The following is a 13653-nucleotide window of genomic DNA, read 5'->3' as shown; positions in this document are numbered from 1 at the left end:
ACCAGAACTGGGTCCTCCCATGAGGCAAGGCCGCTGCGTGAGCCAGCGAGGTCTGGATCAGTCCACTGAGTAGCCAGGCCACTACTGGGACCATCAAGAGTGGGATTGGTACTTGCAACGCAGCATGCACAGAGAAATATCGCAGAAAATATAAATCAGACGCTTCTCTTAATCAGCAATAACTAGGAGGAAAAGGGCAACAGGAAGAGGTTGAGCTATAGAAAGGGCCCTATAGTGAAGCAACTAATGTGATCAATCAGAGGGTATGTAATACTGGAGGACGGAGCCTCTTTAAAATGCAGGAGGTACATAAACAAATGTATCAAAGTAAATCACCAAAGAAGTGTGGGATGGAGGGAGGGGGAGGGAATGGGACGGGGGCTGGAGGAGGGCTAATTGGATGATGTGTGCTTGTATATCCTCTCAAGTCTTGTACTCCAATGTGATTGATATATGACTACAATGCACCAATTTAAAAAATAAATTAATTAAAAAAAAAAAAAAGACAACCACAGTGAGAATGATTTGTTTGCAAAATAAGTCTAGTCTCATTAAACTTGGACTGATGACGTATATCACTGGAGCAATAGTGATTCTTGGGTAGTTTCAATATTGTCAAAGAGGCTTGCTGGCTCCATAAAGTCAGCCATCTCGTCTTGAAACCCTGTGGCAATAGGAATCTCAGATTCAACTTTCAAAAGCCCCCCTTCAAAAGCCTGCCTGATTGTGTCCTATTACAAGGAGAACAGATTCTCTTTTAACATATATCAGTTGCCACACTCCGTGAGAATTAGAATGTGCAGCAAGAGCCTCAGAGTCCCAGGATCTGCTGGGGAAAGAGCACTCTGTTCACAGAAGCTACCTTGCCAAGTGGCTTAAAGTTATAGACAACTTAAGAAAAAGAGAAAGCAGAGTCTTTAAGTCTGGAAAACAAAACATCAAAGAACCAGCAAAGCTTCAAACAAACAGTCATAATTGTAACGGTGTGAGATGTAGCCACAGATTCTTACTCTTAGCTATTTGTAGAAAAGAATAGCCAGAACTGCTGCAAGCTTAAGCAATTTTTATTATTACGAAGGCAGAAAGAAGGGACAAAACAAAGCACTACATCAGAGAGAGACATAATGGAGTGAATTGAAAATAAGTCACTGAAGTTTTTGGATACGGGAGAGTTTTTATAACGGTTATTATCTCTTATCTTTGGTTAGCCAGTAGTCTTCCTGACTCGATACAGGCGTCCTTCCACCCAGTCTGGAGCTAGCCTTTTGATGTGAAGATTTCATCCTGTAGGCCCACCCTGTCTCAGGTACAGACACAAGCCTTTTGTTACACCCCAAAATGTGTTGATTGATTATCAGAGTCAGAGAGCTCATGGTATCTAACTTCTTTGAGGAAGATCATACCATCCTCCCGAATCCTTGGGGAATTTTAGCCTGTCTGCTAGAAGTGATTTATTATGTAAACTTGTCCTTAAAATAAGAAGGCCCTGGGCTACAACTCTACTGTGTTCTTGCTAATCACTTTTGGTGCCTGGAACTTTGCAGGGTAACAGCTGCCCCTCCTCCCTGCTTGAGTGTCTGCGCTGACTACTTTTACCTTTTGAAAGCATTTCAAATTAATAGATTTTAAAATTAGTATCAAAGACATTTCCCAGTACCAGCACAATAATCATCCTCATGGGTCATCTAGTCCTCTATAACTACTTTCAGTTCTGTTTGACCCAGGTCAGCAGTTTTGTGAATATGTTGGTTTGGTTAGCATCTCAGAGACTTACCCAGTCTCATGTACCCCAGAACCCATTAGAAAGCAACATGTCTGTCTTCTGCGGATGCTCTCAACATTTTTGTGCCATAGATGCTTGGGAAAGCTTTCAGAGGAACACCAGAATAAGGTGATAATTTTGGATGGCTAAAGGCTTAACATGGCTGTGGCTGAAGATTTGAGAGTTCATCAATAATAGCACATTAAGACAGTATCTAAGTTTGTGACTAGCAACATTGCATCAGGACATAGCAGGGTTCCAGGAATCCTTAGAATTTCTGACCCACACTGGTAACTTGCATCTACCCAAATACAAGCTGAAGGTTGGTCATCACCTCTATGGATAGTTCTTCCCATCAATGAGCCTAGCTTAACACCTTTCTATGAAGAGAGAAAAGAAATTCATTTGATATATCTAGGAGCCCTCTGGAAAATCCTAAGTTAGAGATTTAAAAAAATAACTTGTTTAGACAAATCCAATTTCCAAATCCAGTTCTCCAAATTGGATTTGGAGAAGTTTGTCAAAAATGTCAGAAGGTTTAAAGTACTTGATTAAATAAAATTGCAGGTAGTTATACATCCAAAAAGGTGACAAAAATTTCATAGTTGTTAGGAAGGAGGAAAAAATAACTGTTACGGTTTTGGACTGTTATGGTTTGGGAAACTGTCCCCAGGGATCTTTGTTAGACCCCTGGGAATAATTCCCCAAAGAAAATACACACACACACAAAAAAAAAAAAACCCACAAAAACTGCGGGTTCTTGTCCTGAGCTAAGGATAGATATGCAATAGCCCAGGCTCTTGCTGAAGATTTAAATGAGTTTCTTAAAAAATATAAATACAGAAGACAGTCACAGCCCCATGCCATTCAGGAGTGGCATGGGGGGGGGGTTCAAACAAATTCACCAAAGATTTCTGGACACAGAGTAATTCTTATAGCCAGTGTCCTAACCCACAAAGATCCTCCCCCTCTAGGGCCAGTCTCTTGATGTGGGGGACTCCTTCCTGTAGGTCTGTCCTGTTTCCCTAAGCCCCAGAATGCTTGACCATCGCTTATGGCATCCTCCCATGATTATCGAAATCTGGGGTCTCCTAAAGGTTTATGGCATCGTTCCACTTCCTTGGGAAATCTTATCTTTACATTGAAAAAGGCCCTGAAACTGTCTCTGTTGTCTTGCTAACCTCTCTTGGTGCCTGGAATCCTGCAGCTTTTTTTTTTCTGAAGCTCCTGGCTTCTTTACTAACAAAGATATATTTGAAAAATTGAAAATCTTTCCTAATACTAGTACATTAATACATTTTGAAGCCTCTTCCCAATACTAGCACAATAACCTAGCTCTTTCATAGTGAAGCACAGTAGTCAGAGACCTGATGAATACAACATGAAGCACAGAAAATTATTTTGAGGAAGCAGGATCTTTATACCTAATCAGATTACTCAAAGGGCAAGGAAAAGCCCTTCAAACTCTCTTATCCAAGAGTAGATCAATACTCTATCCTATTAACAGAAAACAAATTCTGATTTGTGTTAGAGTGCTTTTTATATTAATGGTCATTTTTAAAACCCTAATAATTCAGTCTTAGCCACACAAGATTTTTCCTCTTTTTTTCCTAACCTTCTATCTGTAATAGTTAACAATTCACTGACATCCCTTGGATTGGTGAGTTATAAATACAGGTTTTCAGTGTGGTACAGGGCATGTTTATTAACAGACCTGTCTCTTCGATCCTCTCTCCAAAAGTAGAGAAACTTGTGTTCCATAACTAATGTTTTGTCTCATTTGAATTTACAATTGGCTTACCCCATTTATTTTTCATTTTTCTTGCTGAAAATTGTTGTGACATGAAGATACTTTGATAATAAAAGTTCTAAGTCTCCATTATGTGTGATGCTCACAACTCAAAGAGTTATATACTTTTTTGTGCTAAATCAACAATATCCTTACTTATCAAGATAACCCAAGTCACAGGAACTTGAAAAGCATTTGAATTAATTTCTAGTGTCCTGAGCATTTTAGGAATAATTCACTTATATAAGTGCTTATTTTTCCTTATGGCAATTAAATAGAACTGTTTTACAAATTTTGGCAGTGTCATCCAGAGGTAAAAAGTCACATATGTATGTGTATCACAGATACATAATCATAGCCATGGAGACAGGGACTGGAGACAGAGACAAAGCTGATCTGGCCTTTGCTCTAAAAGCCATGATGCCATGCTGGCCATACGTTGGGCACAGCAATGCCCAGCTCATCGTTCATAAGCACAGTGGTCCAGGCTGACCCTGGTGAGACAATGGGTTACCATCACGGCTGGGGTGACTGGGCTTTTGCCTTGGGCTTCTCTCTGCCCTGTGTAGAGGCCCTTCAGTCACTTTCCCTTTCAGACACTGCCTCCTATTGCCTCAAAGAGGCTGGGACCTGCTCTGGCCCTGGACAGTGGCTATCTCATCAAAGCTGAAGGTTCCCCACAGTAGCCACAGCAGTTCCAAGGCTTCCTTTTTAAAGTTCACCTGTCTTCAGAAAGGTGCACAACCTGGTCCACAGGGGGTTATGGGACAGGTGGGACCTGCCTTAGCTTAAAATTCCCCAAGACATCCTAGTTAGGAGGGTCCTGCATTTCAACAGCTGATGGAGACACAGGGAATCGATGTTTCTCCACCCCTGAATAGAGCAGGCTGACCTGCCACGGGGCCCTCAGGTGTCGAAGGGCAGGACCTCATCCTGTGGTGTGCGCCACCTCATGGCTCATCCACTCCAAAGCATCACCTTAGGGCTTAAGTCTCAACACATGTGTTTGGGGCACTCAGATATTCAGAGCATAGCACTCACCACCACAAACTTTCATATATTTTCAATTATCACCAATTTTGTGGTAAAAAAAAAAACTTATGTCTTACTATTTCATTGCATTTTTATTACTAAGGGGGCAAAGAGGCTTCCTATGGTTTATTATTGATTCGAGTTTTGTTTGCTTTTGACCTGTCCCCTTTGCCAGTTTCCTATGGGGATTCTTTCTTTCCTCATTCACAAGAGCCTTTTATCTGTGAAGAACACTGTCCTTCTTTCTAATAGACATATTTCCCCACTTTGGTCTTCCCAGTTGTTTAAAATATATTTAATAGTGCAAATATAAGTCTATTTGCTTTTTTTCTGTGGATTCTTTCTTTGCTTTCATACTTTGGCATCTGCACCCTGAAACCCAGCCACCTGTATTTTTCCTCTAATTCTATGAATTTTTATACTAACACTCTGATCCACTTGGAATGTGTTTGCAGTAACTTTGGCAAGGACTACTTTTTCACCAAGAAACACATCCTCCCAGAATCACCCTGACTCCCCTTCCTTCCCACTCCATGGAAACCCAACTCCTGGTGTGAACTGGGGCAGCCCATGCCCATGACCTCACTGAAATCAGCCCAGCCCCACCACCCCAGCTGGCCTTACACACCTCTTAGCAGTTTGTCCCATCAAAAAGCTTTGGATTTCTATCCTCTGGGCCCCCGACCCCCAAAGTTGAACTGGTCTGAACCGAATCTCCCCTGTGTGTTGGGAGAGCACACACTGTCCAGCAGCAGAGCCTTTCCATGCAAAAGCGGGTCTGTCTCAGGGGCGTGTTTTGGCCTCCTCACTATGGCCCAGACGTCTCCTCAGTTTACCCCTGGCGTCTTGCATCTGTGCGACTGTTCTGATGTGACCTGGCTAAGCCTCGCTGGTCATGGTGCTGTCTCTGTGCCCTGGCCTCACAGGAGCAGTTTTGCTTCTTCTTTTCCCATGTGTAATGACAGGACCCTGAGTCCAGCTGAAATGCCCTGTGCACACATGTGACCAGGCATTTTTTTCTGAGGAAAGTTCCATGGCTTTTCTTAGGCAGTCCAAGAGCCCAGGACTGGAAAGGCCCCAGGTTGAGGGTTGCGACCTGTGCCTGGAATGTACTGTCCTGCCAGGGAGCCCCAAAGGCTGGAAATGTCCAGCTGCAGGTGGAGCGAGGCCAGCGGAGCATAACGTGAGGCCAGGAGTGTGTCCCAGGAACATCGTCTTGATTAAGGGTATGCATGGTTTTATTTCTTAGTATATTTATAATTTGACTTTATTGTATACTAAGTATTTTGAGACTTTTTCTTCTATATGAGTAAATTGAACTTTCAGTTTTGTTTTTATTCCTTATTACAGTATATTTATTGTCTGATTTTGACATCAGACTTTTGGAACTTTCATAAAATGTCACACATAACCTTTAATTGTTATTAGGTTCTGGAACAATTTTTACATCCCAGGGATAATCCGTTCCTTAGAAGATTGAAAGAACTCACCTCGAAACAGCTCAGTTCAGTGATATTTTTACAGATTATGATTCACCAACTTTTAAAATTAAAATTGTTGGCCTGGTTCTCGTGAAAGCTGACCTCAGGAAAGCTTTCTTGTCCTTCCCGTGTGGTCAGCGGCTTCACTGGCCCCATGGTGCTTCATGCTCAGCTCCACATCAGGCCTTACAGCCGGCCCCTGACTCACGGTCACCTCAGAGCCTTCTGCTCCCCAGGACCCTGACAGGAATTTGCAAGTAACCAAACTAAGCCTTTGCAAAAGATTGAAAATACGGCTGGTAAAATCCAAGCCAGTCTAACAACTAACATCATTTGGACATTCTTATCTTTTAGTAAACAAACCCCAGCCTGTGCCCATCCCAGTTCCTAGCTCCTCCTGCTTCCCGGGGTAGAGCCTGGGGCAAGTTCTTAGGGCTGGGCCATGTCCTTGTCACTGTTTCCTGGAAACACCGTGCACAGTGTCTGGATCAAGAGCCCTGTAATGTGCTAAATGGAATGGATTGAATTAACCAGTGATACCAAACATGTTCTGCAAGAAATATAAACCTAAATATCATTTAAGAAATAGGAAGCTGGGCGTGGTGGCACACGCTTGTAATCCCCGGGCTTGGGAGGCAGAGACAAGGAGGATCACACAGGTTCTAAGCCAGCCTTGTTGGCTTAAGAGACCCTGTTTCCAAATAAAAATATAAAATAGGTCTGGGAGTATAGCCTGGAGATAGAAGGGTTTCCAGGAACCCCAGTACCACCAAAAATAAATAAATAAAAGAAATAGGAAGCTGGGCATGGTGGTGCACACTTGTAATCCTAGAACTTGGGAGGCTGAGACAGAGATAACAGATTCAAGGTCAGCTTCAGCAACTTAGTGAGACCCTTGGCAATTTAGCACAACCCTATCTCAAAAAATAAAAAGGGCTGGGATGTACATAGCTCAGTGATAAAATACTTCTGGGTTCAATTGCTACTACCACACAAAAATATATATATAGAGAGAGGGAAATTGGAAGAAAGAAGCCCCTCGTAGTCATCCAGGCACATCCCCTGTGGGGCAAGAAAGTCTTGTTCTCCTGTGGCCTTGATCTGAGAATGAATCTTGAGAATAGAGATACTCCCTCCTGATACAGACCCTGGGCACAGGAGCCACATCTAGGGGGCTCCCTCCCCATGCCCAGGCACTGCCTATGCTGACCAGGAATCTGTTGGTTCTGTGGCCAGTTGTCCAAGGGAGACCTGCAGGCTCGGGGTCAGTGGCACTGCTGTCACCCTAAATGTTCAGCATTCCCCTAAGACATTTTAACCAGCTCTAGTCCCCTTAAAGGAAAACAAGCCTGTGAAAAGAGTGGCTGCAATTTTAAAGTCTTGGGCCCACTCTTTCCTGTCAGCTGTGACAGCTGAGTGTGTATGTGGGGTCATCAGTAACATCTAACCTCAGGGCCCTGCTCTGGGTGTTGTGTTTGCAGGAGACACTGCACATTTCAGGGTTTGGGCCTGTGCGCGAGGCTCTCACTTCCCTGTGATGGGCAGAGGCGCCTCAGCCCTGCTCCAGCAGAGCCTCCCCAGAGGGAGCACAAGGACCGGCACTCTCCTCGTCTTCTTGGCCAGAAACCTCCGCTCAGCGACATCAGCCTTGGCCTCTTTGGGGCAAGTACAGATGATGGTGTTAAGTTTATGAAACCATCTTTTTCCCTCTCCCGGGCTCCAGCAGGATCCTGGTTCTACAGAAAGAACTTCAGAACCTTGCCAGTGTTTCCTTCCAAAGTCAGTGCTGGAATTAGCTTCTGAAGTCACAGCTGCTGGATCTCGTCCTTTCTTACCAACTGCACATTTCCTGCAGATTGTTCTCCCTCTGCGATGGCATCAGGCATTTTTAGAACCCCATGGTGATCAGAGCTATTGTCCCCTCTCAAAATTGAAATATCCACGCTGAGCTGTGCGCTTCCATGTTGAGAAGATGGTGATAGGCTGAGGTCAGGAGACCTTGTGTCGTGGCTTCAGGAGAGTGTGGCTGGCCCCTCGCGCCCTCCCTGGGCTATCAATGGGGGACTGAGACTGAGCAGTTCACCTTCTGTTCAGAAAGGTCTGCAGCCCAGCATGGTTTGGGTCCTGCGCTCCCCAAGCCTCCACTCAGAGTGAACCTGGAGCCCACTGTCAATCAGATGTCAACGAGCCTCAAGTCAGTCAGCGTCTGCTGGGCCCCCCATAAGGAGTGCAAGTGAGTTTTAATTAACACCCAGGGAACGTAGTTAAGTAGAAATGCTCCTCTTCCTCTACCTATCCAGGGTGGAGGCCCGTGGTGGCCACAGGGGCCTAGAGCCTGAAATGCAGCCAGCACGACCCAGTCACCAGAGTTAAACTCTGTTTAACTATTGTAATTTCAGTAACATTTTATGGGAGAGGCTGTCAGAGGGCACCAGTGTTCCTCATGATAGGATTATGGCTGGCCGCTGAGGCTTAACGAGGCAGAAAAGAGTCCCTTCTCCTGCTGCATGGATGGAAATGTGCACTCACCCCGTTCTCCAGGCCAAGACAGGTATGCTGCCCGACGAGCTTTTCTCACTCAAGTGACCTCTCCAGCCTGCATCGCAGCAGCTCAGGACTCTCCAAGATGCTGTGAAGAGCATAGAGGATGGGCACAGCACAGGCGAGTTCCCCTGTCCACAGCACTGCCCTGGAGAGGCCACCAGGCTGAGTGGCCTCGACCCCAGAGGCCAGACTCTGAGAGCCTCTGCCTCTGCACCAGGGTCAAAAAGATGGCTGCAGAAGGAGGGTGAAGAGGCCCAAGGAAGCACTCAGGAACACCTGTCTAGGGCTCCAGCTCTTAGGCTGAAAGGAAACAGAGTAAGCAAGTCTCTTCTCAGGAAGGAACCTTTTGGATCCTGACATTCCAGTTCTGTATTCCCATCCTCCATCCCCAAGAGGCCTGCACAATGGCGGGAAGAGGAGGGGGAGGGATCCTGGTGTGAGGGTTGCTGAGGATGGGAGGGGGAGTCTCTTGAAGGAGGGCTGTCAGGATCCCTCTGTGGACTCCAGGAGAATTCCTACAGTCAGAAAAGCAGTCCATGTTTCAAACAATGACTAGACTGTATCTTATCATTAAAAGTAATAAAAGCATAACTTCTTTTGTGTCACTTTACTCCTTTTATTGTGAAATCGACATGAGTTTCAGTAGTATTTATACAGATTTTAGGCCTTTCTGGAAAATATAAACGTCATCATGCAAGAGCTTGTGGCTTGTCTCTCCTTTTCTTCCAGGAATCAGCTCAGTGCGGACAGCACAGGCCCGCGTGGCCTCGGGTGCCCAGGGTCACCTCTGGGGCACCACCCCTCCCGGCCTGCTCCCAAGGACCCGTCTCCCTCCTCTGTTCAGGCTCCTGGGCTACAGAGCTCTGTAGTGCTGACTACCACTAACCCCTCGTGTGCCTTGTGATTTTGTGGAGATTAAAACTATTGCTCTCATGAGAACAGGAGCGCCAGCAGTGGAGTAGAGGAAGGGACCAAGGAGGGGAGCAGGGGATAGAAGGGAGATCCTGGGGCGAAGCTGACCAAACTATGTCATGTGTATGTACAAAGATGTAGCAATGAACCCCACTATTGTGTGTAATTACAACACACCCATAATTATAAGAAATTAAAAATCTTTAAAGTTTGGAGCCATGAAACCTGCTAAGCCGAGAACTGCTGGAAAATTAAGATCCTCCGAGCCACTGGCCTGGCGCAGGAGGGTCTGCTCTGAGCACCTTGCTTGTGTCTTGAAACCATGTGGCTTTCAGTGCACTGGATGTATGTCCTGTTGACTTGTGTTCTGGCACCCCTGCAGCTCCCGTTGGTCCAGCACAGCCCTTCCTGCCTTTACCTGCCCGAAGAATGGCGGGGCTGGTTTCTCAGACAGATTCCTTAGGAAAACCATCCGAGGTCACAGAGCAAGTTTTAGGGAAGGTGGGTGTTTAAGGGTGAAGATCCCTGTTGGTTCCAGATGGAGAAGGAATTGTAACATGGTCCTGTCTCCAGGCAGTCAACAGGCAAGAGTCCTTTCTGGGGAACACGTGTTCAGGTCTAGGAAGGTCCCACTGTCCAGTGCAGGTCATCAACTTACAGGTGCATCTTTCTTTCTTTACAGATCACATTCTATATTCTGGTGAAGGCCATTTACACCCTGGGCTACAGTGTCTCCCTGATGTCTCTCACGACGGGAAGTATAATTCTTTGCCTCTTTAGGTAAGGAGCAGAAATGAGAATTCTGCTAAGAATACAAGAGTTAGCATTTTTGCAATGTTCTCCTGGGTACTCAGAGGTAGAGACGGAGTCTCCTCTGTAGCCAAGCAGCATGGCGCCATGTCGGGAGCAAGCTACGCTGTGCGTCTGTATAAAGAGATGATGCTGACCTTGTGTGAGAGCTCAGCTCTGCCATCACATGCTAAGTACTTGGGCATTATACACATGCATGGAAACACAGGAGCGCCATAACCTCGCCCCAGCCAAGAGGTACCACTCGCATCTCAAGCCTGTGGCATCCATTAAGCTGTCTGAGTATAGCTCCTGCTCGGCCTCTTTGTAGCTTCATGACCTCAGACACCTAGTTAACCCTGGGTGGGACGGTGAAGTGTGGATGTGCGTCAAGCCCCTCGTTCGCTGTGAGGGTGAAGTTGGCAGGTGGGAGGGGCTTGACACCCATATCTGAGATATTGCATCTGCCTCTGCTTTCCCTGGAGCGAGGCTGGCTGGTATCTCTCAGCACCTCCATCCTGGCAGGCTCCTGGTGACCCAACATCTCACAGGCAGGCAGTTGGCCCGGCTTGAGGCGCTGGCTTTGTCTAGAACAATTTCTCTTGGGGCAGGCACATGTGTGGACAGGAGCCAAGTTGTGAGCACATTGGTTCTGCACACAATGGGTATCCAGCCAGGCCAACAGGCTCCCCTCACCACCAGTTCACCTCTCTTTACAGAGGAAGAGCTTGGGTGTTGGTCAGTTTGTCAGATAAAGTTACAGATGCAGCAGAAGGAATGTGTCTAGACCCTGGCTGCCATGCTCGGATCCATGCCTGGGGCAGCGAGGAGCAGGGCGAGGGAGCCTGGCAGGGGCTCCGGCTTGGGCCTTTGGACTCCGGTGACCCTTCTGTCCAGAGCTGCACCGAGAACAGTGTGGCAGAGCTACGTGTCCTCGCTCAGAAGCAAAGCTAGCGCCCATCCATGTTTGTTCTATTCTCCCATGTATGTTTTAAATTTTCAAAGGGAAGAATAAATGAAAAAGTTTAGAGAGGCAAGTTCATGCAGGATAATTAAACTAGACATTTTTATCTTCCTATGCTTTCCGATCCGTATTCTTAACAAACCTCAGTTTTCTTCCAATTTTACTGCATGACACGTGTAATCAGCCAACCTGGCAGCACTTTGGAGTTTTGTGCACATTGCATTGAGCTTTAAGAGAACCTATGCTGGATAATGGGTGTCGCACATGGCCTTCTGTGTACAGACACCCTGTTCACCTGCCTCTGGTATTTTGTAGCTGGAAAAGGTGTGTTGCATTTGACATCATTTGGCTGATGGCTGACTGTGCTAAGCGCAGGGAACAGCACCCAAAGCTTCTGCTCAGCTTCTTCTAGATTCCACCTCACCCCAGCCTCAGAGCCCTGCTCGGCCACGATGCTGCTTCCCAGGAAAGCTGAGAGTGGGTAGACTCTGAAGTCCATATTATAAAATAACCTGCTTCATTGTCCCGACGAATTCCTTGTAGTCATTGAAATAGAATTTCTTGTAGTCATAGAACATTTATTTGCCATGGCACCCCACCAGTTGGAAAAGCAGAAAGTGACCCTGATATTATTTGACACCCAGAGAAAGGGAGTGGCTCATTCCTTCGACCAAGTTCTGAGCGCAGTGTAGCCCTGATAACATAGATGGGCCTCATTTTGTATGGGGGTTCTTGAGGGCAGCTGAGACAGAGCCTCAACCTCTGGCCAGCAGCAGCCATGAACGTTGCTGACGAGCACCGTGTCCAGTATCCTACAGGTGTGTTTGACTTAGTCCCTACATCTTCATCGGTAGCTGTGACAGTCCCAGCTAACAGGTCAGAGTGGAGGCCCAGAGAGGTTGCCAGAGGCCTCTGGGCTGTGAAGCTGGTGATGAGGCGCCCCGCCAGTCACACAGGCCTTCAGCAAGACAGCATCTGCGCCTCCCGCTCACTGTCAGATGTGACCATCAGGTCCATCCCCAGCTGCGCCTCCCGCTCACTGTCAGATGTGACCATCAGGTCCATCCCCAGCTGCGCCTCCCGCTCACTGTCAGATGTGACCAGCTGCGCCTCCCGCTCACTGTCAGATGTGACCATCAGGTCCATCCCCAGCTGCCGCCGGCCAGCAAGCTCTGGTCCTCCTCACCTGGGAGCCAGTTGTTTCCATCACACACTGTGAGGTCTGTGCTTTGAGGCAATATTTTAAAATGAACAATAGTTAGTAATGAAGAGACTCAGCAAATAAGACATGTTTGGACAACTTGCCAGCTGCCAGACAGGGTTGTGCCCCTGCCTGATGGCTGGACCTCAGACCCACTCTGGAAAAGACAGGACAAAGGGTAAAGAGGAGAAGGAACACAAATTGGAAATGAAGAATGCAAGAGGAGTGAACACAGCCAACTCAAGAGGCCCTGGGGCAGAGTGGCCTGGGGAGGGCCTTGGGGAAGGGGCGGCCCACAGCCTTCATACACAGGCCTGCAGCCCAGTGTTGCCCCTCAGGCACCAAGGAATTGAGATGGCAGCTACTGAGCCCACTCCTCAGACTCTCTTGTGGTTTTCCTGCACTAAGGTAAATGCTTTTGTCGAAGTCCATACTCAGTGGAGAACGTGCGTCTTCAGGTGTAGCCTTACGTTCATTGCAAGGTAAACACAACAGTCAGCTCAAGATGTAGGAAACTGATCCCATAGGCCCTCGGGACCATGCTGTGTCCACAGCCAGCCCTTCCTGCTGTGTCCACGGCCAGCCCTTCCTGCTGCGTCCATGGCCAGTCCTTTCTGCTGTTTCCACGGCCAATCCTTCCTGGAAGGTGACTGCCACTCAGATTTTTGTTATCATAGTTACTTTTGCCTCCTGAAAATGTGATCTTGGAACCGTGTAGCTGGGACTCCTGATCACTAGATTCTTCTGCTCAGCAGTTTGCAGAGAGGTTGGTCCGTGTTGTTGCATGTACTTGGCATGTGCTCTTGTGTTGCTGTGTAGTGTTCCATTCAGGGACCATAGGCAATGTATTCACCCCTCAGCTGTTCATGGAGGCGGTGACCTTCACCTTGAGGCAGAACCAACATGCTGCTATTAGTAATGATGCTGGCATTATCTCTGTGTGTGCATGCTTTCTCAGATGGTGTGCTTGTACATGTGCACAACTATGTTTACAATTGTTGGTTTATACATAGAGTCAAACTTCCTAAATGTGCAAGAAACATCGAAGGTGATTTTAACAGACACACACCTGCCGGTGCGGTCTAGACTTCTGCTAGCTCCATATCCTTGCCACCGATTGGTATTATTGGTTTTAAGATTCCAGGCATCCTAGTGTGTATGTAATAACTGTTTATGCTT

The 13653-nt window shown here is 46.8% G+C and overlaps 1 protein-coding gene across 1 annotated transcript in view; it reads left to right on the top strand.

Moving 5' to 3' along the window:
- VIPR2 (vasoactive intestinal peptide receptor 2) overlaps positions 1–13653 on the top strand; it is a gene marked incomplete at both ends in the record, with an annotated part of 59003 nt that overhangs the window by 31330 nt on the left and 14020 nt on the right. Inside the window, one exon of the mRNA XM_080701933.1 lies at positions 10203–10300. Within this exon, the coding sequence (XP_080558059.1) occupies positions 10203–10300 (98 nt within the window). The remainder of the gene's footprint in view (positions 1–10202; positions 10301–13653) is intronic.

The sequence above is a fragment of the Muscardinus avellanarius genome, assembly GCF_963383645.1.
Source record: "Muscardinus avellanarius genome assembly, chromosome: 9".
NCBI classification, from domain to species: domain Eukaryota; kingdom Metazoa; phylum Chordata; class Mammalia; order Rodentia; family Gliridae; genus Muscardinus; species Muscardinus avellanarius.
Note: the sequence above shows the minus strand (reverse complement) of the source record. Positions and strands in the feature narration are given on the sequence as shown.